The following is a 27,322-nucleotide window of genomic DNA, read 5'->3' on the forward strand; positions in this document are numbered from 1 at the left end:
AACTAAATGATGGTAAAGTAGCTAGCCAGCTTAGTGTGTAGATGTCATCACAAAATGAAGCAAATCCATGCCCTTGGTTTCATTGGCATCACATTCAAACTTCCCTACAGCCTGCTATGGAAAGTTCCCAGTTGCTATAGTAATGAATGAACTTACTTCTTTCCCAAAGTGTACAAGTTTAATAGGACACCAAACATGACTTTCATCTCCATCTTACTCATGGAGAACATAAGGACAAATGCCCCTGGAGAGCAACTGGATAATTTGAAGCATTTATCTTTATAGGGTCTTGACAGGCCTTGCTTAGGTCACTGTGAGCCAAGACTTTGCTTTCTGAGGTGTGTCATTGCTCCGTCAGTTTCTATCAATGTGTTCATTGTCTCTAGTGGAGCCAAGTTAACTCAACCATTATGTAATGGAGGTAACTCCTGATTATCTAGTAGGGAAGGGGAAAGGAAAGACCATAATCTTCCCTGGAACACCTATTCCCCATCCTCATCGTTGATGATGAATCTTAGTAACCTGGGTTAGTTACTGGGCAGAGCTGAGAGGAAGGGAACTCAAGTGATGGCGCAGTCACGTGACCTTGAATGGTTGAGCAGAGGCAGTTGTGGACATGGTATTTCCTGGCCAGCTTTACTAGGTGCTGAGTGATGGGTTGGGCTCGGGTAGAAAGAGACCAAGTCTCTTAATGGTTTCTTTGTGTTGATCAGAGCTGGTTCATGCCCTGAGTGAAAGGGATTAGTGACTTCAGTGAGGGAACCTTTGGAGAGAATGAGATCCAATAGATCTTCACAGATCAGTAGCATTTTGTGATTGTCCAACTCATGCTTCCTGGTAGGAAGGACATTATCGAAGAAGACCTAACCCAAGGAGGTAATAGGCCTCTCTACTACCTCTCTAGTGAAGTAGTGCTTAGTTTTATTATTTATATCCCTGTGACTTACTCCATAACTGGAAGGCTGCATCTGCCATTTTGTCCATCTCTCCACTGCCCACCCCCCCCCTTTGGCAACTATCCATTCTCTGTATTTACAGTATGTCTTGTTTGTTTTTAGATTTGACATATAAGTGAAATCATATGGTTTTTGTCTTTCTTTGTCTTATTTCACAATAAGACATAATATCATGATACCCTCTAGGTCCATCCATATTGTCGCAAATGGCACGATCTCATTCCTTTTTATGGCTGAGTAATAGTTGTGTGTGTGTGTGTGTGTGTGTGTGTGTGTGTGTGTGTGTGTGTGTGTGTCTGCATCACATATTCTTTATCCATCATCTGTCATTGGACACTTAGGCTGCTTCTGTATCTTGACTGTTGTAAATAATGCTACAATAAACATAGGGGTACACGTATCATTTTGGATTAGTTTTTGTTTGTTTGTTTGTTTGTTTGTTTTGGGTAAATACCCAGTAGTGGAATTGCTGGGTCATATAGTAGTTCTGTTTTAAATTTTTTTGAGGAGCCCTCATATGATTTTCCACAGTAGCTGCACCAATTTACATTGCAACCAAGAGTGCACAAGGGTTCCTTGTTCTCCAAATCCTTGCCAACATTTACTTTTTATCTTTTTGATTCTAGCTATTCTGAGAGGTGGAAGGTGATCGCTCATTGTGGTTTTGGTTTGTATTTCCCTGATGATTAGTGATGTTGAGCATCTTTTCATGTATCTTGCCATTTGTATGTCATCTTTGGAAAATTTTCTATTCATGTTTTCTGCCCATTTTTTAATCAGATTATATTTTTTAGTGTTGAATTGTATACTCTTCTTATATATTTTGTGTATTAGCCCCTTATTTGGATATACTATTTGAAAATATCTTCTCCCAATCAGTAGGTTGCCTTTTAATTTTATTGTTTGTTTCCTTTGCTGTGCAAGAGCTTTTTCTTTTGGTACAGTTCCAGTAGTTTATTTTTTATTGTTTTTTTTAAAGCAGTGCTTATTATTAAGGAATGTGTTTCTTGTTTATTTATTTATTTTGATCGAGAGTGGGGGAGGGACAGAGAGAGAGAGATTTCCAAGCAGGCTCTGTGTGTCAGCACAGAGCCTGAAGGGAGACTCGATCTCATGAACCATAAGATCATGACTTGAGCCGAGAATGAGAGCTGGACACTCAAATGACTGAGCCACTCAGTGCCCTGTGAATGTTTTTAACTTACGCAGCCACTAACAGTGCTGACTCCCTGCTGTATGTACATGTTTTAAAATACCTGTGATGGGGCGCCTGGGTGGCTCAGTCATTTAAGCATCTGACTTCAGCTCAGTTCATGATCTCATGGTTTGTGAGTTTGAGCCCCACATCCGGCTCTGTACTGACAGCTTGGAGCTTAGAGCCTGCTTTGGATTCTGTGTCTTTCACTTTCTCTGCCCCTGCCCTGGTCATGCTGTCTGTCTCAAAAATAAATAAACATTAAAAAGAGTTTTTAATAAAAAAATAAATAAAATATCTGAGTACTACATGTCCCCTTGGAAGTGAGGGTATGTGGTACTAATCCTTGCATGTAGTGCTAATCTTTGTCAATGTGGGCATTTAATAGTAGTAGTTTAGCTCAGATGCTATGAGGCAGTTAGAATGGTTGGGGTCTTGGTCTCTATAAGGGGATAAAAGTACTTTTTCCATATTGGCAAAGAATATTTACCACTGTTACTTATCATCACAAACGCTTTTTATAACTGCAAATGTTACGAACATCTGTCCATATACTGCTGCCAAATTTTTTTTTAATTCAGAACTTAGTTTATAGTGATATGCTTATTTCTACCAAAGCAAAAACTTCGTGTCGTGGGTAAAACTAAAAGCTGCATTTCCACATTGGAATTTGGATTCAATTTGAGAGTGGGAAGGCGGCATTAGGAAAAAAAAAAAAAAGGCAAGCCATTTGAAAGCCAAGCTGTTGTCCTTGCCCGTCATCCATGAGCTCTGTGCCCACTTGAGATCCTGAGTCTATGAGCCTCATGGAGCTGATGCACCTTAGGGAACTGCGCTTCGAGCACCCAGTGTCTCTGTTCTCTCTGTCAGCCTTCAGGTCCAGCTTGGCATTTTCTCTACTCCCGTGGGTTCCTCATAATGCTTTTCTCAACTGTCCCCTTCCTCTTATGTAATGAAAAGGCCAAGAGACACAAATTCTGTTCTGCAGCTGTTGAATACCACTGCTTTGGTAATAAAGAGCAGCCTCATCATGATTTCTAAACTCTTTAGCAACCATGTCATCGTGCAAAAGGGAGGAAGGAGCAAGTGAAATACAGAGGAATGCATGGTTGATACGGTGCTGGTCCATGTTCCTTCCACCAACACTAAAGTAAATCAAGCTTGAGACTAGGCTTTCCTACCAGCCCGCCCCCTCGGCTTTTTACCTTATCCTTTGGTGTTTCTGCCCATCATATCTCATTCTAACTCCATCATCCTGTACCCTGTGCTCCTCTTCTAGCTGATGTGTGTGCCCCTAACTTCTTCATGGAACATGGGACGTGCGCAGAGTTCATCTCCTTGCTGACAGGCTACCTGTCCTCTTTGCTGATCTCTACTATCTTTCTGATACACAAGCTCTTGAGAATAACAGTGTGTTTCTCTTGGTAGGCTCCCGCTGAAAACTAGAGATTTTAGAGTCTCTTTATTTATCCACAGACCTTGTTGTATTACCTGTCCCACTCATTAAGGAAGAGTTTTATTTATGGCCGTCTTTTTTAAGGACCATATAAAGAGTTGTTTTTTTGGTTATCTCTGTCCATAAACAGTAGGTATGTTTTGCTGTTCCTCTCCACAGCTTGTTTTTTCCCCCCAGATGCAAGTATTCCAAGTCTCCACCTTTTGGCACCTTTCCTAACATGCTGACCATGCCGGCCAGGGGGAAAAACTTGGCTCAATCAAGAACCAAACCAGCCATCCAGCCTGTCAGCTATGCTCTTTCCCAGCAGGCAGTTTTTATAAGCCAGCTGCCCAGCGTTTTGTCTCTGGTTCTTTGGCTGCCCCTTCTTCCTTATTTTAAAGAACACCAGCTTCACAGCACTAATTTTTGCCAAGCCCTTGGTAACATTCTTCCTAACTGTGCCAGAAACAACTGATTCTTGGCAGAAGATAGGTGTCCTGGACACCTAGATGTTACTTTTGGTTGGGGCCATATCAGGCAAGATTATAAAAACAACAGTCATGTGGATTTCAAATTACCGGGTTATGCATTTGAAAGAAAATTTGATGTTTTGATGAACTGAATTCTTTATGGAAGCATTTAGAATGAGAATCAGCTACTTTCTAGGGACCCGAATTTACTTCTTTGGCCCTGTTGCTCTGAAGTGTCTCTCAAACTGGGGTCAGAGACCTCCTGCTTCAAAGTCACCTGGAATATTCTTTTAAAGTACCCATCTGGGGAAGGGTCCCAGGAATCTGAAATGTTAGCACTCTTACCCGGGAGATTCTTGGGCCCACCATATTTCTGCATAAATTCTTCCAGAACAGGCTTATTTGTGTTAGCTCTTAAGAGAAATCTCTGAGTATTATCAAAAGGATAGTTGATGTTGAAGCTGTTGCTTTCACTAAACATTCTCCCTAAGAGAGGCTAGACTGTGTTGTGTCTGCTGGTCAGTGTCAGTTAAACAGCCAATATCTGGATTCTTCACAGATGGGGCATAGAAACAGTGGTTGTGGGTGTTTTTAGTTCTTCCACAGTTTGGATTGGCATTCTCAGCGAGATTTTTGTCAAAGGATATTTGTCCTGCAATTTAGATGTCCTGCTTCTAGGTGGCAGTGGCATCTCCTTGGCATAGAAGTCATTTCAATACTTGTTCTTTTTTTTTTTTTTAATGTTTGTTTATTTTTGAGAGAGAGAGAGACAGAGAGACAGAGAGACAGAGAGACAGAGTGTGAGTGAAGAAGGAGCGGAGAGAGAGGGAGACACAATCTGAAGCAGGCTCCAGGCTCTGAGCTGTCAGCACAGAGCCCGACATGGGGCTCGAACCCACGAACTGTGAGATCATGACCTGAGCCGAAGTCGAGCGCTTAACCGACCGAGCCACCCAGGCGCCTCAACAAGTGGTCTTCTTAAGTAAATATTTAGATCGCCAGTGGAAGGTTTTTGTTTTATTTTATTTTTTTAAGTATCAACACCTTTTTTTTTTAAATTTTTTTTTTAACGTTTATTTATTTTTGAGACAGAGACAGAGCATGAACGGGGGAGGGTCAGAGAGAGGGAGACACAGAATCTGAAACAGGCTCCAGGCTCTGAGCTGTCAGCACAGAGCCCGACGCAGGGCTACAACTCACGGACCGCAAGATCATGACCTGAGCCGAAGTAGGCCGCTTAACCGACTGAGCCACCCAGGCGCCCCAAGTATCAACACCTTTTTATAACTTGATAAACTTCTCCCTTTTCCTTGCACATTATCAACTTATTCCATGCCTTTTCATGCTCTTGTCTTGGAGTAAACCTTAGGCCAGCACAGCATCACACACTGCCATTGCTCACCCATGGCTGTGGGTGTTTCTGCTTAGTAAGTCTCCTTCTGCTGCAGCAGTGATTTTCCATGGCTTTCAGTTCTTCCAGGGCAACTCCCTCATCTCTGCAATGAAGATGCACCTAGGGGCACCTGGGTGGCTCAGTCGATTTAGTGTCCAACTCTTGATTTTGGCTCAGGTCATGATCTTACAACTTGGGGAGTTGGAGCCCCATGTGGAGCTCTGCTCTGACAGTGCAGAGCCTGCTTGGGATTTTCTGTTTCCCTCTCTCTGCTCCTCCCGAACCTCTCTCAAAATAAACAAACATTAAAAAAAAGATGCATCTAGAAACAGGTGGATTCTGAGAGTGTCACATTCTTATAGTTGACTCCTCAGGCATCAGTCAGAAGGGAGCTTCTTGACTTCTTTTCAAAGATAATGACCTCTTCCTCCTCTTCCCAAAAAGAATTTTTTCCAATTGTATTATTCAGTTTTTTCAGGGACACCTGGCTGGTTCAGTCACAAGAGGGTGTGATTCTTGATCTCGGGGTTGTGATTCCGAGCCCTGTGGTGGGTGTAGAGATTACTTAAAACTTTTAAAACAATGTGTGTACCTTACCACTTACATATAATGGCTTTTGTTGGCAAAAATATAAGCAAAAATTGGAACTTATCTGATTTAAATAGTCTGTGTCTATATTCAGAAAGACCTTCTATTCTTTTATCATAGCAAAGTATTAAAATAGAAGGAATTAAGTTTTGGGGTGCCCGGGTAGCTCAATCAGTTAAGCTTCCGACTTCAGCTCAGGTCATGATCTCATGGTTTGTGAGTTCAAGCCCCACATTGGGCTCTGTGCTGACAGCTTAGAGCCTGGAGCCTGCTTCAGATTCTGTGTCTCCCTCTCTCTCTGCCCCTCCCCAACTCACACTTTGTCTCTCTCCCTCTCTTTCTCAAAAATAAACATTAATTTTTTTTTGAGGAACCTCCACACTGTTTTCCAGAGTGGCTGCACCAATTTGCATTCCCACCAACATAGACCTACCCTATGACCTAGCAGTAGCACTGCTAGGAATTTACCCAAGGGATACAGGAGTACTGATACATAGGGGCACTTGTATCCCAATGTTTATAGCAGCACTCTCAACAATAGCCAAATTGTGGAAAGAGCCTAAATGTCCATCAACTGATGAATGGATAAAGAAATTGTGGTTTATAGACACAATGGAATACTACGTGGCAATGAGAAAGAATGAAATATGGCCCTTTGTAGCAACATGGATGGAACTGGAGAGTGTGATGGTAAGTGAAATAAGCCATACAGAGAAAGACAGATACCATATGGTTTCACTCTTATGTGGATCCTGAGAAACTTAACAGAAACCCATGGGGGTGGGGGAGGGGAAGGGAAAAAAAAAGAGGTTAGAGTGGAAGAGAGCCAAAGCATAAGAGACTCTTAAAAACTGAGAACAAACTGAGGGTTGATGGGGGGTGGGGGGGGGGAGGGTGATGGGTATTGAGGAGGGCACCTTTTGGGATGAGCACTGGGTGTTGTATGGAAACCAATCTGACAATAAACTTCATATATTGAAAAAAAATAAACATTAAAACAAAAGAAAAGAAAAAATTAAGTTTGTACACATTTTTAACCTTGTTTCATGAGAACAGTTCTTAACACAGACAGGCAAAGTCTGTTCCCTCAAAATATCTACAATCTGCATATGTACATGTTTTTATAATCTTCACATACATATCCTTGGTGGAAACCAGCCCCCTCATGGCCAGAATTGAATTGCCTTTTGGAAGACAGCACTTACATGGTCAGTCAGTCTGAGATTGTGGAACTATGTATGGTCTTTCTTGCCAGAAATCTCAGTTTTACAAAGCTCTTGAGCCCTGATTGTCTCCCTAACTGTAGTCATAGCCTTTGTATTCCCAGTGGCCGTTCTAAAATAGAGAATTCTTTCTGAGAGAGTCAAGAATCTAATATGAAGCCCTTAACTTCTTATTAAAGTATAAGAGTTGAGAGGAGGAAGCATAGGAAAATTCTGCAAGCTTGGCATAGGGATGGCATCTTCTCTTTACAGGAGAAGGGGCAAAGGATCAGTCAGAAAGAGTTGAGTTTGAAATTGGTAATTGAAAAGCCATTTCCAGGGTGTGATTGTGAGGAAGTGTTTTAGCCTTTCTGAGTCTGTTTTCTTATCTGTAAATTGGCTATAATCTTTTCCCTAAGGGTTGAAGTTAGAGTTAAGTGAGAGAATATATATATAAAGAATTCACAATTTCTGGTAAAATTATATAGATGAGTAAGTAGATATAGTTAAAATATATATACGGGTTCTATTTTTGTTTCTCCACTTACCCATGTAAGTTTTACCTAATTCCTTTGTATTGCAGTTGAGTTGCCTCTAAAATAATTGTAAAAACCATCTTCCATTTTCATAGAAATCCAGATACTAGGCAACATCTTCAGATTTAAACATTCACTGTATAACTTCTTTCATTATAATCTATCAAAAACTTAGCAGAGGTGGCAAAGATAGGTTTAAAAAGCACTTACCTGTGTAAATACTTAAACCTGTCTGGGACAAGATGTGGGTGTTAGTTTGGTTGGTGGCTAGTTCTGTCTTTGAAGCATAAACACAATACAAATAATTATGTGTTATCAATAGTAGAGAGGAAGTCCACAAATGAGCTCATGTCTGCTGTAGGTGGATGAGATCATGTCTGTGTAGTGCTTAAAACTCCTGAAATTCAAGCTTACGCATGCCATCTCTGGCTATCTTGATGCTATCCCATGGAGAATTGGTCTTATCCAATGCCACTCTGCACCCAACTGGAACATCTTCTAGAGGAGAGATTAATTTTCTATGCCAGGAGGCTAGGGATGCCTTCTCATTGATGGTCTTTGAGTTAGGACTATATCAAGCCATCATAGGGTGATGGTTATTAGTCTTTTTTTGAGGTGGTGCGGTGAAATGGAACAAACACAATAGACACCAGGCCACTGGGGACTGGCTCTACCTCTGCCTATTTCTAGCAGACATAGTGCGACTAAAGAAATAGACTTCCTTTGTATTCACACTTTTAAATCTACAGCTATGAGAATAACCACGAGCCATATTTATTCTTGGACTAGGCTACCTCAAGCAGCATGAGTAGAGCATGAAGGTAATAATTGAGATACCATCCTCATTAATAAAATTCAGAAGTTTCAAGTCTTCTGAATAGAAATGTCCTATTGGTGAGAGCTGGCTTATCAAGGACCCTCTGCTTTGCCCCCAGCTTTGCTTCTGTCTTGTGGTTCTCCTGTTTTATTGCCCCTATTACTGTCCCATTGACCATACTGAGGCACCTTGCTTTAATATTTTGGCTCATTTGTAGACCAAAATTCTTTGCTCAATTTATGTAATCAAGCCAAAACAGGCCAGAGCTTCAAAAAAATTGTTAAACACTAAGGAATAACAGAAGAAAAATTAAAATGGAAGGTCAAATACATTCCAACATTCTAGCTTAAAGTTTCAGATTCTTATGCAATTAATATACTCACTCTTTGGGCCCCATTTACATGGAATCCCAGAGGAAAGAATGAACTGTCTGGGTCCCTTACTTCCTACCTTAAGACCTATCGTTGGTTGGATGCTTCTGTACCATCTGCCCAAGAACTTCCCACTGGCTATGCTGATTTCTTCATAATGTGGATCAAAGAATGTGAGATGCACTTCGCTCAGCTACTTCAGCTCTGACTACTTAGTTTTGGCCTCTGTTTTTACAGTCCTTACTTCTCCTCCAGATAACTGGAATTAGTAATGGCCTATCCATTGCAGTGGGGCTGAGTCCATATAAACTCATCATCACATAAGTATAATACAGCCTCAAGCTCATGCATCTAACTGCTCAGTCCTGGGACTGGAGTGGGAGGTATATGTAGAAAAACTAGTAAACAGAAGTTATTCTTTCTCTTTTCTCTGTGCCCTCCCTGTACTGACTCATGATACTTGCAAGTGCTTGACCTTTTCCTTTAAGGAGTTGGGTGAAAAAAGCAAAGTAAAGACAGAGGTTCTATGAAGCTCATAACTTAAAAATGCTGCTTTCATTAATGGAATTGTAAACAGAAGGGAGGAGGGCACCTGGGTGGCTCAGTCAGTTAAGCATCCGACTTCAGCTCAGGTCATGATCTCACAGTTCGAGCTCCTTGTCGGGCTTTGTGCTGACAGCTCAGAGCCTAGAGCCTGCTTCAGATTCTGTGTCTCTCTCTCTCTCTGTTCTTACCCCGCTGGCGCGCGCTCTCTCTCTCTCTCTCTCTCTCTCTCTCTCTCTCTCTCTCTCAAAAATAAATAAAAAGATTTTTAAAAATTTAAAAAAACATAATGTTCTATAAACAGAAGAGAGGAATACACACAAGAAAATGGAAAAAATAACTCTCGCATCTTGTGCGTTGTTAAACAAAAATTTGTGTTTCTTTTTATGTGCCAGGAACTTCTTGTGCACAAAAACTTTCTTGAGGCCAACCTCCAGTCTGGGCTGGGCTTTCCTAATCACAACATTGCTAAGAAGGCTGTGTGTGTTGCAGGAAGTATCACTCATACCCCTCAGTTTAGCATTGAATATTCTCTTTTGCATTGTTTTATAAAGTTTCATGTACAGTAGATGTCTCTTCAAATAGGTTAAAAACTCCTTAAAGGACAGAAACACTGCCTTTTGTCTTTTGTTCCCCACAGCAGCTAGTGCAGTACTGAATGTTGTTATGCTCTCCTAATACCGGCTGACGGCTTAAATGGACATGGGAAAGGAAAGTGAGGTTAATTGAGCTGACTGTGGTGGCTGGGTCTCGATGAATTCTCCTATGGAGAATATATGTTACTTTCGCATATTCCCACTCTTTTCCCAGATGAGCCTTACTCTGCTGACGTCTGTGGGCATACCCATACGCAGCCACTCTCCCGTCATCATTCTGTTGGCCCAAAAGGGAGAGTCCAGTGGACAATTTGCCAAGTGTAACTACGGTCTCTGTGGTTCTTAGGATACTTGGTGTGGCTTATTCTTGCTGATTCCTACCCTTTTTACACTCTTTCTCATCCTAGAAACACCTGTTGTCTTCGCCTTTTTCATCTCCTATATCCAACTGATCATCAGGTCTTATCTCTCCTACTTTCTCAAGATTTTCCAAATTCATTGTCTTATTTCCATCTCCGGTGTGATTACTGTAAGTTGTGCTATTCTCACCTCATAACCAGTTTATGGCAACAACCTCGTAATTAGTTTCTCTGCCTTGGTCTAGCCTCCTTCAGACTAGATCCACAATGGTCTTTCAAAGCTGAAAGTTTGGTTAGATGACCTTCAGCATAACTTCCTTTAATGGTGTTCTGTTGCTCTGAAGATAAAGTCCAAACTCCTTGACAAGAGAACTCAGGATCCTCTTGGTCTAATGCTTACTTCTTCCTCAGCCTTACTTCTCACCTCCCTTTGTTTCCTTCCCTCTCCTTCCCCTTCCCCCACTCCTTCCCATCTTTCCACCTCAGTCACGTTAAATTCTGTATGCTTCCTCACTTGTTTTCTTACTCACCCTGGGCCTATCAAAACCTACTTTGGAAATTGTCCATTGGCTTCCCTGATACCCCCCTTGACCACACAACCTTGAAGGGTGGGGAATTTGCCTTATCCTTAAACAAAATAAGAACTTCAACTACACTAGATGTATAAATGAACATTTAAGTGAGTTATTGATGTTTTGATTTCACTGCTCTGTGATGGATAATATCTGACGTTATTTAAGTTTATTTTGAGCAAGTGCAAGGAAGACAGCAGGGGCTGGGCCAAGAGAGGGAAAGAGAATCCCAGGAAGGCTTCATGGTGTCAGTGCAGAGCCTGACACAGGGCTTGAACCCACAAACTGTGAGATCATGACCTGAGCTGAGATCAAGAGTTGGACACTTCACTGACTGAGCCACCCAGGCACCCCTGACATTTATTATTTCTATGTAGCAGACCCTATTTGAAGTTCTTTAAACAAAAAGTGTCATTCTGAGAAGTGGTTACTATAATGTCTCTATTTTATAGATAAGGAAACTGAGGCACAGAGAAACTAAGGTACCTGCTTATCCTCATTAAACCAATAAGCAGTTGAACAGTTACAGGACCTCAGGCATTGCTATGCTAGAGTATTCACTATTAACTAATAGGACCTGTATTTTAATTCAGAGCTATTGATAACATTTCTAGGGGGTATCATTAAGGCACGACCGTGTGAGAACTGGATAAACAGAGAAGTTGAACAAGAGCCGAGATAATGAAACAGTTGGGGAAAGGGTCCAGCCAGGCAGGTGAGTGCTCAGTACAGTTTGTATGAACCCACAGCCACCATGAGCCACATACTCTCAGGTAGTCTTCTAGGACACACTCAATTCAAGAAGACTGAAGTTGAGTACTTGCTCTTTTTTGTACTGGGGATACCAAAAATAGAAAAAGACACAGATTTTTCAAGATTCCCACAATCTAGTGAAATAGACCGTACTGCATAAAGAATCCTGTAACCGGAACAGAGTGTGGTTAACAGTGGAGTAGAGGGGTGACAGCCCTCCTTGTAACTGACTCCCTTCTTCATATCCCCCAGAGCTTGGCTAGAGCAAGCTAGCACGGTGCTGAGAGCATGTTGTGAGGTGCTAGGTAGAAAAATGCTATGTGAACTTAACAATGAGCTTATCAGATTGCCACCATCTTGGTTTTAGTGAGCCCCAGAAAAAAACATGTTGAGTGCAGTGAGGAAGATGTTACATAGATTTATGGAAAATGGGAAGTCCGTAGGCCTTCCCTTCTTTGACTTTCCATAGCAGAGCTAAATTAATACCTAGTTCCTGGCTTTCTCTGCGCCCTGGAATCTCAAGGTTTTTTGTAGGACATTTGAGAATGGAGTGCGTCTCCAGGCAAAGGACAGGGCTGGGAAGAGAGATGAAGAGCTATTTCAGAACAGATGTCAACAGAGCCCTTCTGTCCGTGCTGAGAATCTGTAAACACATGCCGCATGCCTGCCAGGCAGAGTGACTGAGGCACAGGCTCCAGAGCACAGAGACAATGAGCTGACCTCCTAGGAGACTTGCTCGCTGCAAACAAATTAGCTTTGATGGACGAGTGGCCTTTGCTCATTCTTAAAGAACGTGGAGGTGGGACCTGAGGCCTGTGTGGAGTTTAATTAAGGATGGCAGCTGAGGTAGCAGGTCAGATGGTTCTGTGCTCTGGACTCCGTTTATGTTACAAGTTACTACTTGCATTTTGTTTTCCTCCAGATACTCCTGTTGCCCTGTCTTCTCCCTTGCCACTGCCCACGTGTTGCTCTGTGTGCTGTTAGACCAGGGTGAACTTATCCCCAAGCGTAGGCTCCAGAAAGGGGCCACACTTGAGTGGTAGAGACACTGAACTGTAAGGAAACTGTGTAAGCCAGTGCAGGTACAGTGCTCTCATTTGAGGTGCTTTCTCCCTGTGCCCTCTCTGTCGCATTTCAGTGTGCCCATCTGTACCAGCAGTTAAGTCATGACCACCTTAGGGCTTTTAATATCTGGAAGGAAAAGAAAATCATAATTGGCATGTCTAGTCTCTGTATTATTGGTGGTCCTCCATCAGAATAGATGATGGCAGTGCTGGGGGAGTGCTCCTGTGGACCGGACGCAGGAGAGAAAGAAGGGGGACTTCGAATCCCCTGGTCTCCTATCAGGGCGGGATCTCTAGCTCTGAGGACTGTGAAAGTTTTTGTCAAAGGAGAGTGGGCTAGATATGGTGGTTGTAAAAGTGAGAGTGAATGTTGAATTAGCCAAAAAGTGCCCTTTAAAGTACCAACCGTAACTGCAGACCTTCCTAAATAGAAAATCTCCAAACCACATGCTTTAGTGAAGAGGAATAAACACTTAAACTCCGGTCCTTTTGCTTCCTATTCTGGTGACTTGAGATCCGGGTAGACAAAGTGGTGGAAAAAAAAAAAAAAATCTCTGTAAAATTCTCTGCGATGGCACCATATTTGGGGAAACTGAGCTGAGCGATATGTTTATGGTGTAAGGCCTTTAGGGAAATGCTTTATCATACTGTATGCTGCTTAAAATGTTGCTCTCTGTGCTCCGGAAGCCCTTTGTGGACATGACGCTCTGCCCTGCATTAACAGTTGCTTGCTTGCTCAAGTCCCATACAGATGAGTTAATTACCTGCGGCAAGAACAGACTTTGAAAACAAAGCGAGGAATATATATATATTATCTATAAATAAAGCTGTAGTGTCCTGGTAGTTTCTCCTATCATAACTTTCATAAAAAGTTATGCATTAACTTTTTATGCATTAACATAAAAAGCCCTGCATTAACAGTTGCTTGCTTGCTCAAGTCCCATACAGATGAGTTAATTACCTGCGGCAAGAACAGACTTTGAAAACAAAGCGAGGAATATATATATATATATATATATATATATATATATATATATATATATTTGAAAACAAAGCGAGGAATATATTATATATATATAAAAGCTGTAGTGTCCTGGTAGTTTCTCCTATCATAACTTTCATAAAAAGAATTGGGCAATTTTGTTTAATACCATAATTCTAGGAAGACTAGGTTTTTAAGATTTCAGAATATGGGGACCCTGAGGAGAAACGTACTTAGTGGAGAAGTCCTCAAAATGGGATAGGGTTACACATTCTTGGCCTGGGGGTCTGCAAACTTTAATGAAGGGAGATAATAGGCCCAAGTAGAACATCATTTTATTTGAGGACATTGAGTTTGGTAAGAGGGCTGAAGAGTATACAAAATGCCTCCAATTAAAGGAAACTTAGAGATTACCATTTCATTATTTTAAAAAAGAAAATGTTGAAGTCAGAGAGGTTATCTGTGCTTTAGTAGCAGGCTGGCTTGATCTTTTAAATTGGAGCTCCATGGAAACAGCTCTACCTGTCTGAGTGTTAGACATAAGCTGTTGGTGACTTCTGGCCCTCATTCCTCATTCCTGTTCTCCTCTCCTAGTGTCAGTGTTCTCCAGTATCCCGTAGGAAACAAAGGCTTGGCGTGCAAAGTGATTATAAGCTATATTCCTAAGGAAGATGGTATATCATGAAACTGGATTGTAAGCTCCTACAGAGCAATGTCTTTGTATCCTTCTCAATACCCTGTACTGTGTTTTATATAAATGTAATACTTAAATATTTGCTGATTGAAAACATCCTAGTGGTGAAAAATGTCTTTAATATTTCCATCAGTGGCAAGAATCGTGTAGAGTTAAGTATATAGACTTTGGGGACAGACTGCCTGGATTTGAATCCAACTTTGCCAAATAGAAGCCATGACCTTAGGCATGTGACCTAACTTCTCTGTTCCTTAGTTTCCTTGGCTGTAAACTGGAATGTGAATAATTCCTATCATACAGGGTGGTTGTAAGGATTAAATGGGCTAATATATTCAAAGCACCTAAAACAGGGCCTGGCACAGAGAAAATAGTCAGTGAGCATTAGCTATTACTAGTCAGTATGCAGCAAAGGCTGTCTTTAACTATTGTTGACAAATGTTCCAGAACAAGTACAAATATTAATATCACTGGAGCACATAATAAATTAGAATGATTGTTGTAGGGGCCATCAGTTCTTTTAGTTCTGGACATTTCTTGTTCAGAATTATATTTATATAGCTCTTAATCCCCCTAATGCCCCTTTTTATAGTGCAGCATCCAGGTTTTCTTTTTTCTTTTTCTTTTATTTATGTTGAGAGAGAGAGAGAGAGAGAGAGAGAGAGAGAGAGAGAGAGAGAGAGAGAGAGCGCGCGCGCAGGGGAAGGGTGGAGAGAGAGAGAACCCCATGCAGGCTCTGCACTGCCAGTGCACAGCCTGATGCAGGGCTAAAACCCACAAACTGTGGGACCATGACCCAAGATGAAACCAAGAGTCAGACACTCAACCCGCTGAGGCACCCAGGCACCCCAGTATCCAGGTTTTCTTAACAAGTAAATAGATTACCTATCGTGTCACTACTGTCTAGAGCCACACTGTGGTGTGTCCACTGTCCTCTTACAAATTATTGTGAATGATATCTCAGTGGCCCTCTTCCTTTGGTCCTACTCAGGCATCAGTATAGATCAGTATATCTTTACTTTGCCTTCTTCAGCAAGGCTGTATGTGTGTTCTTCTATGTGTACTACCAGCCTCACTGAAGTTGCTCCTGACATCTTGGTCACTGTTTCCTTGAGACTTAGACATTTTCTTCTCCTCATCCTTTAGAATTCAGCTTGAAACCCATCTTAACTTGAATAAGAGAAGGCTACCTTTTATATTCCTATTCATCCATCCACCCACCCACCCACCCACCCACCTGTCACTTTGATTCATAGGCTTTTTGCCCTTGAGATGTTATTGTGTGATTGGTCCCCTACTGATATGAGTAGGTATCCTCATTCTGGTTTTATTCCCACAGTATGTTCCTCCAGATCTCTGCGTCTGCAATTTTGTGCTGGAACAGTCCCTCTCTGTGAGAGCTCTGCAGGAAATGCTTGCCAATACAGGTGAAAATGGCGGCGAAGGGGTGAGTACCTGATTTACATCCTAAATGGGGATTGGGACACACCGTAGCCCAAAAGTACATACTTCATTTCATTCCTCCAGTTTTGAACTGGAAAACCTTAGGACCTTGAGCTGATCCACATAAATCTTTCTGTGTTTGATTTCTTTTATTGACCACCCCTAATCCTGCTTCCTTTGGATTAACCAACGTCCACCAGAAAATGGAAGATATCACCGTTTACGCTGCATACGCAGGCCATAGGACATTGAACCTACTCCTCTTTCCTAACCCATGATCCGCCAGAAAATGTGAGAAGGGCGTTGAGATGGAGGGTGCTTGTTGGGCAGTTCTTTTTTCTTGGGAAAGTCTCATCAGAGGCTTATGACTGCCCCAATGAAGTATCCTGTAGAATTCAGTCTTTGCCTTCCGGGACTCCACAGTTTCATTTATGATGAAAAAATATAGAGCTGTCTTGACTTTCTATTGTTAGAAGAATGGTCCCTGACTATAAAACTGAGGGACTGTACTCCATAGCTCCCGTGTCAGAAGGTCTTTGATCACAGACTTCAGAATAATTTTGATTCTTTCTCAAATGACCCACATCAATTTGTATCTATTTATCATCGGGTATTTTAATTCTGTGGCCTGAATATCTCAAATACAAATATCTCTTTCCATCCCCCTCAGATATTGCACTAGATGACTATCCTGTCTTCCAGACTACACCAACAGCTTACTAACTGCTTTGATTTCTTTTATACCTAACCACACATGCACCCCTGTGCTGCCATTCTATTTCATTGAGCTATCCTAATGTTCTTTCCAAAATGCAGATCTAATCATTTTACTTCCCTGTTTTAAAACTCTTTGTCTTCCCATTATCTTGAGAAAAAGTCTAAATTCCTTAACTAGACAAAAAGGCTTTCTGGATTTGTTCACCCTGCTCACCTTTCCTGCCCTGTCCCTCACCACTTCCCCCCAGGCACTCAGTGTTCCAGCCATATTGAATTCCTTTCACTTCCTCTAACATAGCAGCACTCTTTTGCCTCTGATCCTGTGTGTCTGCTACCCCCTCCTGTTAGAACAGCTTCCTCCTCCTGTTTCTCTGCCCCTGTAAAATCTCTACTTTGCCTTCAAGGAACCAGTTTGAATATTAGATCTATTGAGAAGCCTTTATTGACCCCAGAAGTCTGGGATGCGTGCCCTTGCTTGAGCAACAGGGAGTAAATAGTTCTTATTCTGTACTGTAACTGCAAGTCCAATTTTCTGCATCCTGTACTGGGGAGTAAACTGCATGTAGATAGGAACAATTTGTAGTACCTAGCACAGTTTATTCTCACTTGACTCAAATGAACTCATACATAATAAGGAAATGTGTCCTTTATGGTAAAAGAGATGATGATCATAGACTCAATGGAATCGGTATTTACATGTGGGTCATCTTCCAGCATTTAATATGATCTTACACAAGTCTTATCATCTCTTGGAGCCATAGTGTTGTCACCTATAAAATTAGAATGTTTAATTTGTTTCTTAGGGTCCTTAACACCAGTGTTTGTGATTCTTCACTCTTGTGGTTTAAAATAAGATGCTTTTGTCAGCCACCCGAGAATAGCTTTGTTTTGTACTGTAGAGCATTAACACAGGTGAGTTTTTGTTCTTTGGATGTTCACTGAAGTCTGTGTTTACTTCCCCCTCTCATTGACCTTAGTACCCATGCTTTCCTCCATAGACATATGCCCTTCAGCTCAGTGGAACAAATCAATTTTTAATTCCTCATTCTTTTTCCAAAACTAACAACTCATCATTTATAGACCTCTTTGGTGAGGAGGAGCTGGTTGATTTGGAATAGTACCACTTTGAGTTTCAACCAAGATCAGCTAGACTCTGCCTACTTACGGCCCAAGGATAGAAACTGGGAAGATAGATGCTATGTTAACTGGAGAATTATCTCTTGGGCATTCTTTTATCCAGATTTGGTAAAAAGTGTATTTGAAAGGACTCTTTCATTTAGCATGACAAAGTACATTCAGAAGTTCTGGTTGTAATCCTTCCTCTTCTTTATTGCCGTGCACCTAAGTTACAGTCTTAACTTGGTCTGTCTTAAAGAAGCATACATAGCAATTCATTTTCTGAAGAGAATATGAAGACTCTTGGTAACAGTGACTACTTAGTTTTGGAGCATACAAATAAGACCTACCTTAAAGACCAGCCATGTTGTAGGAGAAGTTTACTCAATAGAATTATATATTTCAGGGGCCGTCTTTAATTTACCATATTCAAAAACCAGTACATTAAATCTTACTGGGTGATTCATTCTCTTTGAAAACTTGAGTCCAAAATAAATGATACACAGTATTTATTACTAAATATTCGTTGATCACCATGTTGGGTCAGACTCTGAAATTTCCTGTGTGTCATGTCACCTTTTTGTGCTGTTTTACCAAACAGAGACTATAATAGTTTTTTGTCATCTTGACACATTTATTATTATCCTCACCATCATCCTTGACTAGCAATTTTAGAGCTGGAAGGAAGGGACTTGAAAGGGGAGCTGGAGTACAGATAGATGGGAGATGGTACTCTTGAAATTATTAAGACGTTATTATTTGTTGGTGGTTCTTTTAATTAGTCACCTGGATAACAGCTTCAGCTCAGCTCCTGTAACCCTCTTGGAATGTTGTCACAATTCCATCTGGGCTCTTGATCTTTACCATGAGAAAGAGTATTTTTATATAACCTCTTGAGTCTGATTGTTTTGCTTTCCTGAAGTGATTGCTGTGCACATTTACTATTAGTACTTAATTTTATTTTAGATGATGATACTCAGCAGGGGAAAAAAAAGAAAAACAGGAGAGGGGAAAAAAAAAAAGGAAGTGAGTTAACATGACAGACCATAATGATTCTCTGGGAAGCCTGGGGATGCTTGAGTGGGATGACGCTTCCTTTGTATGCCAGTCCATTCTGTTTGGAAATAGGCATTTACTGCTTTTAAATAGATATTACTTTCACTAATGATCATGACTGCCACCAAATGGGATGCTTTGAAGAGTGTAATTTTTCCTTCTAGCCATAAATTGGTCCTTGTGTGGTGTGTCTGTTCACTGGTGTGCAGCAACTGAACATGTTTAAAAATGACTTTGGTTGTTTGTTTATTCACATGATGAGCGTACAGAAGTCTTTTTGCAAGGATTTATAATTCTACAGCAATTCCCCTTGCTAATAAAGAAAACAAAGGTGTCCAGCTTTGTTTAACAATAGAGTTTGTTATTGAAGTGTCTGTAGCTATAGCAAGTAGCATGTGGGACCCAGCTTTATGTTGAAAAGGAGAATAAATGATGAGGATTTGGAGGCAGAGAATGTTTGGTGCCCCCAGAGTCCACCCTAGCTAAATTCATCTATGGGTCAATTTGACTGTGATTAAATCCTATCTAATTTTATTCAGGAGAAAATTACCAAGAGACACATGTTGGCCCTGTGGCCAACTAAATGACTGGAGTTTGAGATAGAATCCCTGCATACAAATATTAAAATGCTTTAACATTTTTGATTGATTGATTGGACCTACAGTATATGAAATACCCAGCCACTTTCAGCAGGACATGGCACTAAAAGAGATGTTACCATCTCCCTCTGAGCCCTCAATCCCACCATCCCTCAGAAATTTGCAGTGAGAACAAGTCAGTCTTTAGAATCAGGTAGATGTGTTTTCAGTCCAGGTGAGCTCCAGGGCAAATTACCTTACTTTCTGAATCTTCAGAATGCAACCTACCTCATAGTGTTGGGTGAAAAGTAAATGAGAGAAATCTCTACAAGGGCTGAATATGTATATTGGTTTCTCTTCATCTCTGTTCCACTCCCTCCTTTCATATTTGGATGCCTCACAGGAAGGAGAGGGCTGTGCTACATAACCGGGTGCATAGAAGTTCCAAGTGGGTTTTGACACGAATGGGCATAATGCTTCTAAAAATGAAAGGCCTTGATTAATATAATTACCAGCTGCCCTCCTTCTGATAAGGGCTCTCATTTTCTCTAAAACTTAATCATTGTTAGACTTCTACTTAAAAAAAAAAAAAAGACATGTAAAATGCATTAATGTTACTATTGCCATATTAATGTTACACTTTATATAAGACCGAACACATAATGTCATGAGCACATAAGATCATGCTTGACTTTAGTTGCTAAAATGTCTAGGAGGCTAACATACAATCAGCCTTTTAAAAAAATTTTTATTTTTATTTTTATTTTTTAAAAATGTTTTTTTAACGTTTATTTATTTTTGAGACAGAGAAAGACAGAGCATGAATGGGGAGGGTCAGAGAGAGAGGGAGACACAGAATGTGAAACAGGCTCCAGGCTCTGAGCTGTCAGCACAGAGCCTGACGCGTGGCTCGAACTCAGACCGCGAGATCATGACCTGAGCTGAAGTCGGCCGCTTAACCGACTGAGCCACCCAGGCACTCCCAAAAAATTTTTAATGTTTATTTATTTTTGAGTGAGAGACAGAATGTGAGCAGGCAAGGGGCAGAGAGAGGAGACACTGAATCTGAAGCAGGCTCCAGGTTCTGAGCTGTCAGCACAGATCCCCATGTGGGGCTCAAACTCACAAACTGCGAGATCATGACCTGAGCTGAAGTCAGCTGCTTAAGAGACTGAGCCACCCAGGTACCCTTACACAATCATTCTTTCAACCTTGATTGGGAAATGTGACCTGGAAAAATATTGCTTCTGCAAGAGCTTTTCTCACAGATAGCGTCACTGAGAGGTAGTCCTTTAATTTCCCATATTACTTAGGTGATAGTCCCACTAACTCTGAAAGGAGCCTCAGGCTTCTTTCATTTGCCCCTGCCTTTAGAGTGGGACTACTACCCTCAACACAGCTGCTAGAGAAATGCACATGTGTGGTGTGTGACACAGTTGTTGCGTCCGAGGAGGATGAGCCTCGGCTGTCTCAGAATCTAGGGATTGTCTCCTTATATGCCCTTATAACCAGCAGTGAGATTTAATCTTACATTATGCTATCTTCATGTAAAGGTCATTAAAGTACATGTCATGAGATACTTACCTTGTGGTCAAGTTCAGAACATGCATCCATTTTATAAAGTCACAGAAAAGTGACAACATCATTTTCTAAGAATCTGCGAAAGATACCCGGGGATTGTTAGGTGATGAGCAAATAAATCAAAAAAGATGCTGATGAGAGGAGTTAGGAGCCCCTTGAGTAAAGTTTGAACTCGAGCTGTGCCCAGATTTAGAAATCTTGAACTCATCCAGAATGAAGAAGACTAATAGGATCCTTACCCCTTTATTCCTGGGGCCCTGAGTTCACACCATTTCTGTGTTATAGAAGGGAAGGGATACCCCATCATCGAGATTTAGCCTCTCAGTCTGAGATTGTTGCCTTCCTTTCATACTTGTCAGAAAAGAGCCAGAATGAGAATGTATTTTGGTATATGTATGGAGAGGGAACAAGACGGAGGAACGATGTACCCAGTTCTAACTAAACCTCATCCCCATTGACCTTTCTTTCAAGACTACATTTTTTAAAAGAGAGAAATCATTTCACGAATCAAATCTAACAGGAGGCATTAATTGCACCTTTGCAATAGTGCGTAAGCTTTCCTTTGGAGAAAAACTATAGTCACTTCTGCGTGTATTATCCGGTAAGTCGTAGGATCTGCCCTCATATGCCATAAAGTCAGGGTAGCGAGGATACACCAAAACAGCCCCATTAGGTATTCAAGTATGACCTTCCTTTGCACGATTTGGTAAAAGCCACTACTTCAGGGTCCCCAGGGACCTCCTGGGGAGGTGCCCACCCTGGGACTCTGGCCCCACCCCCACCCCAGTGCCAGTGCCTGCCTGTCTGTTTCATCTTGGGAATGTTAACACCCTGTCTACTGCCTCATTAGTGAGAACAGGATGCCACGGTATTACATTTTTACTTGGCTTGCCCCTGCTTTTTCTTTGGAAGTGAAGAAAAAATAACATTCTGATTTTGGATGCTTCCCTTTCTATTTTCCCTTACAGCTGGTTGTCCATACCTTCTACAAAAATAATATTTTTGTATTTAAAAACATAACTACCTCTACTGGGCAGAATAACGCTACATGCAAAAGCCCGCGGGAGGTTATATGTCAAAACTACTCTTTCAACTCTTAAAAACAGAACCAACTGAGGGTTGATGGGGGGTGGGAGGGAGGGGAGGGTGGGGGATGGGTATTGAGGAAGGCACCTTTTGGGATGAGCACTGGGTGTTGTATGGAAACCAATTTGACAATAAACTTCATATATTGAAAAAAAAAAAACAAACAACAAACTACTCTTTCAAATCTGTCCGGCATTAGAGTTCATTCAGATTTGCTCCCTAGAGGCAGCCTGTTTAGGGGAGGAACCTGGGAGGCAGGAAGTTTAGGCATCATCCTGGCTCTGCTAACCAACCAGAAGTCTGACTATGGTAAATCTCCTACCTTCTCTGGGCTTTGGTTTCACCAGCTCTTAACTATTTGACACCACCTGGATGCAAGAGACCTGTCCCCTGCCTACGGAGGTTGCCCTGCACCAAGGAAAAACGTTGCCACTCACTTCATCTGGAGTGTCCTAGTGACTATATGTAGCCCATCACTGATGAGCTGTGGAAATATTAACCTGTTTGTGTTAGCCACTGCTTTTGAGACCCGGCTCCCATAATTTTAGTTAGATTTGAATCCATGTGTTCATTCTCTTTCTACCTTCATGTGAACAAAGGATGTTCAAAACTCTGCCTAAGACAGCACCCCTAAAGCATAAAGTGATGACTCTATAATTTTAATCTTTTTTTTTTTTTGAATCTCCTATAAATTTTCTTTTGGACGGATATGGGATGTAGTCTGTAGTTTTGACACAATGTCTTTCTTCAAGGAGCCAGATGCTCTTTTCAGAAATTAAATAATAATGAGAGGCCTTCAAACTAAGGTTTTGAATATGTTTTTTCACAGACCAAATTGTCACGAAACGTATATCACCATTCTTGCTCCTTTTCTCCTCTTCTTACAATTTTCTCACATGTTACGCTATGATTTTAGGATTTTATGCTAATATAATGGATTTTAATGCTTCTCTGATAAGCTGATGGTTATGATAATGTATGCAGACAACTCATAATTCATTTTTGAACTGGCCTTTTGATAACATGGTATCCAGTTAAAATATGCCATCTACAAGACCTTAGTTGATGGCAAGAAAGTACCTCTTTGGTTTTAAAAGAAAGTCCAAACGCTTGTTTGCAGTATTTCAAAGAAAAAGAAGTTTGAAATTTGTCTGATGTGGGTACTGACCTTTTTGTTTGGGTGGATTTTTTCTTTTTTTCTTTTAACATTCATTTTTGAGAGATGGAGACAGAGCATGAGCAGGGGAGGGGCAGAGAGAGAGAGGGAAACACAGACTCTGAGGCAGGCTCCAAGCTCTGAGCTGTCGGCACAGAGCCCAACACAGGTCTTGAACCCACAGACCATGAGATCATCACCTGAGCTGAAGTCGCATGCTTAACTGACTGAGCCACCCAGGTGCCCCTGGATTTTCTTATGTAAATGTAATTATGAAAAAGTGCTGCCCACAAAGTTTGGCTGTAGCATGCTGCTTGCTAGTTTCTTGAAGACACCAGCACTGTACCAGGGGGAAGAAGTGAACACAAACTTCTACATCTGATGCCACTGCTTAACTTCTAGCTCAAATAACCACATACTCACTAGGCGGGAAATCCACCCCCTTTATTCTCACTGTTTTTTTTTTCTTTTTCCTACAGTAAACATCTGTTGACTCCTCAAATTGCTTGAAAGCTTTTGCAAGAATTTCATACACTAAAATATCCATTTACTGTTTTGTTTTTGATTTTGCTAGCTCAGTGACCTATCGGAATGGGTATGTTATTCACTCCTTTAAATTTTTTTTTTTAACGTTTATTTATTTTTGAGACAGACAGAGCATGAACGGGGGAGGGGCAGAGAGAGAGGGAGGCACAGAATCGGAAGCAGGCTCCAGGCTCTGAGCTGTCAGCACGGACCGTGAGATCGTGACCTGAGCTAAAGTCGGACGCTTAACCGACTGAGCCACCCAGGCGCCCCTTCACTCTTTTAATATACGTGTACTTTGAATGGACAACTGACGCCAGCTTATTTGTAATGAACTGAGCTTCTCACGTGTGAGTGTTCAGAGCAATCTCCATTATTTGTGCCTCTGCAATTAAAACCAACCAACAAACAAAAAAAAAACCACCCTGTGCACCACACACTTCAATCTTGTGGAATTAGACGTGGCTGCATACTTAAAAATTAATTGTCAAGCAGCTTGTTAAACTGCCACTCTGCAATTAGGAGAATGGGTCGCCTGCGGAGTCATTTTCCTCCTTTAAGACGTTGAAAAGTTTTCCAAGTCTCCTTTTTTATTCTGCGTGTGGTCTGGATGGCCTGTGGCCATAGGCTTGAACTTGGTGAAGTGACAGAAGTGTGCAGCCTTACCTCAATGCCAGCTTCTCGGTGCTTCCACTCTCTTCTGGTGCCATGATGCGATTCCAGTTCTGCTTTTCCGTAGAGCTGGAATTCATCGTAAAAATGGAAAAAGCTAGTTGAATGGTCTCTCCCTTTTTCATCCAATCCCCAAAATGAACCAGCGGAAGAATGAAATGTTAATTTCAACAATTAGGAACAACCATTAAGGTTAACTAGCTTTTTACGTTTCTTCATATCCTGAATAGAAGCATTTTCAAGTGAAAGAACCCATAGAATGAATTTTTAAAGTTCCAGAGGATCAAATCCTCCTCCTCTTTCCCGAATATAGTGCTTCAGCTTTAGTGGAATTGCCTTTTCTTGGGGGAAATGTTTTCACTCTGAGTCGGGTGCCTCATATTTAAAATCGATATGGCTGTGCGATCCTGGTGGTGTTTTGCAAATGTGATAACATTCAGCCTTGCTAATGTCACACAAACCCTGGAGTTCTTGCCATTCTTGCTGTTGACATTTGACGCTCTGTTAGTCTAGTCTTGTCGTAATGACCTCAGTCATCTTAGAAAGCTTGAGCTTTTTCTCCATGGCTGAACCAAAGGTCATTTCTCGTGCCATGTTGTGTTTTCTTACATTTTAATTTGCAATAAAAAATTAAACGTTTTTATTAAAGTTTCTTAGAGGAGTGAGGAGGGATTGGGGCAGCTAAGCTTTCTCTAGCCCATACTGTTAAGTGTATAGTTGCATTCTTGTGGGGGGTGTTGATGAAAGATTTTGTTGAAGGTTTTAAAAAATAACTGTTTAGTTGGGGGGCAGGGGTAGAGATGGGTTGTAAAAATGGATTTCAGCTGCATTTTTAGAAACGTGTTTTAATTCCAAATGACATTTGAATTGGGGCGCCTGGGTGGCTCAGTCAGTTGAGCGTCCAACTTCGGCTCAGGTCATTATCTTGCCGTTCGTGAGTTCAAGCCCTGCATCGGCCTCTTGCTGACAGCTCAGAGCCTGGAGCCTGCTTCAGATTCTGTGTCCCCCTTTCTCTCTGCCCCACCCTTGCTTGTGCTGTCTTTCAAAATGAATAAACATAAAAAAAATTTTTTTTAATGATATTTGAATTTAGGGGAAATGTTTTGGGTTAAAACCCTTGCTTACCTCTTAAAAATGAAGCACATTTGAAATTCAAGAAATCCTGGGAGAATAGAAACCTCTCAGTTTATTTATTAGACTTTTCCTTTGATCGTGTAATTTACTTTTTAACAGCTACCAGCGTTTAAATTATATATTTGTAGGGGGAACCGAATGAACTAGAAAAGCCTCCAGCTTATTTCCCTTTCATGAAAGTTTAATGAAAGCACCTATGTAGATATTCTGGTGAAGAAAAATTGTCTTGGTTCCAGAGATCTCAACTGGCATTCCAGTCCTCAGTGGAGTAAAAAACCCTGTTGCTAGCACCCCCACCCTACCATTACAACGGTGTGGTTTTAGAATGGAAGAACCTGGCATTTTGATCAAGTGGAACCGATGGAAAGCAAGAATAAGAACTACAAGATGTAGGGGGCCCTTGGGATAAAAAGGCCCCTGCTCTGCAGAGGGCAGGAATGGCAGGATGCTTCTGGTTTTGCTGGTGTTTGCTGTGCCAATACCCAGGCTGGTGGGAGAGGGAAAAGTGCCCAGCCAGCACGAGCTGGGAGTTCTGGCCTCTGTACTGCCTCTCTCTGCTGGTGCTCTGTCCATCTGTCAGCAAAATGTGGCCTCAAAGCTACATGAGTGGCTCTTTAAAAAAAAAAAAAGTTTATTTATTTTGAGAGGGATGGGGAGAGGGAAGGGTGGAGAGAGATAATCCCAAGCAGGCTCTGCGCTGTCAGTGCTGAGCCCTACCCAGGGCTTGATTCGGGGGATCACAACCGGAGCCAAAATCAAGAGTAGACACTTTATTGACTGATTCACCCCAGGCACCCGCCCCTTCAGTAGTGGCTCTTAAACATCATAGGGCACTGTGCCAGGACCCATGTCTGCCTAGGAAAAATGATTTGCAAGTCAGCAAGAAAATAACAATGTAGGGATTGTCTCATTAAGGTTACTTTATGAATGGAAAAGTCTACCTTTTTTATTTTCTGTGATTATGTCTTTGTGATGATGGTTATCAAGTGGGTTTATTTATTGATTTGTTGATTCATCGATTCATTCATTTTGTTGAAATTATAGTGATCATGTAGGTGGTAGCTTTCTTCTTTAAAAAAAAAAAAAAGTGCCCTTACTGGGCAAAATGACTGGCCACTATGTTTATTATCACTTTTGCTCCTGATGTTGAAATCATAGCAGCTTTTGAACTTTTTTAACCCATAAGACCTCTTCTTATGAACTCCAGGTTCTAAGTAGTTTTACTCAAACACCAGACACCTGTTTTGGCTTGAAAGCTCTTGGCTTTAAAAAACTTCTGTTCTGATGAAACCCAGAGTGTTGGTGCCCTTGCTGGTTGTAGTTCTCTTTCTTGGTGGATAGATAACTCCACGTCTCACCTCTGTTGTGAGGGGGTGGGGGTGGGGGAGGGATTTTCTGAGTTTCTAGACACTGGTTATGTGCATCCTTTGTGTTTGTTATGGAGAGAAAGGTGGAAGAGGCGGGTTAATAGGAGTGGCCTGCTCCCTTGTCATTAATGATGTGCGGCTGGAGGCTGGGTTCTCTACCCCCATTTTTCTGCTGCTTATCTACTTTGATGAGGCGGAGGGTGGCAGGCAGGAGAATGGAGATGTTGTTCTAAAGAATGAATTAGGGGCCGTTCCCATGTCCGTGTGGCCAGCACCCAACAGGTTTTTGCTGAAGAACTGCCTTTGGGAGTTGGCATGAGAAGGTGCTTCCTCTGCCTTCTTCCCCTGAGTCCTGCTGTCGGGGT

General features: G+C 41.5%; 1 protein-coding gene across 1 annotated transcript in view; it reads left to right on the forward strand.

Moving 5' to 3' along the window:
- The window catches only part of RYR3 (ryanodine receptor 3), a 524,192-nt gene that overhangs the window by 181,339 nt on the left and 315,531 nt on the right, over positions 1–27,322 (forward strand). The window contains exon 3 of the mRNA XM_042989263.1: positions 15,866–15,973. Coding sequence (XP_042845197.1) covers positions 15,866–15,973 — 108 coding nt within the window. The remainder of the gene's footprint in view (positions 1–15,865; positions 15,974–27,322) is intronic.

Source organism: Panthera tigris, chromosome B3, assembly GCF_018350195.1.
Source record: "Panthera tigris isolate Pti1 chromosome B3, P.tigris_Pti1_mat1.1, whole genome shotgun sequence".
Lineage (NCBI taxonomy): Eukaryota > Metazoa > Chordata > Mammalia > Carnivora > Felidae > Panthera > Panthera tigris.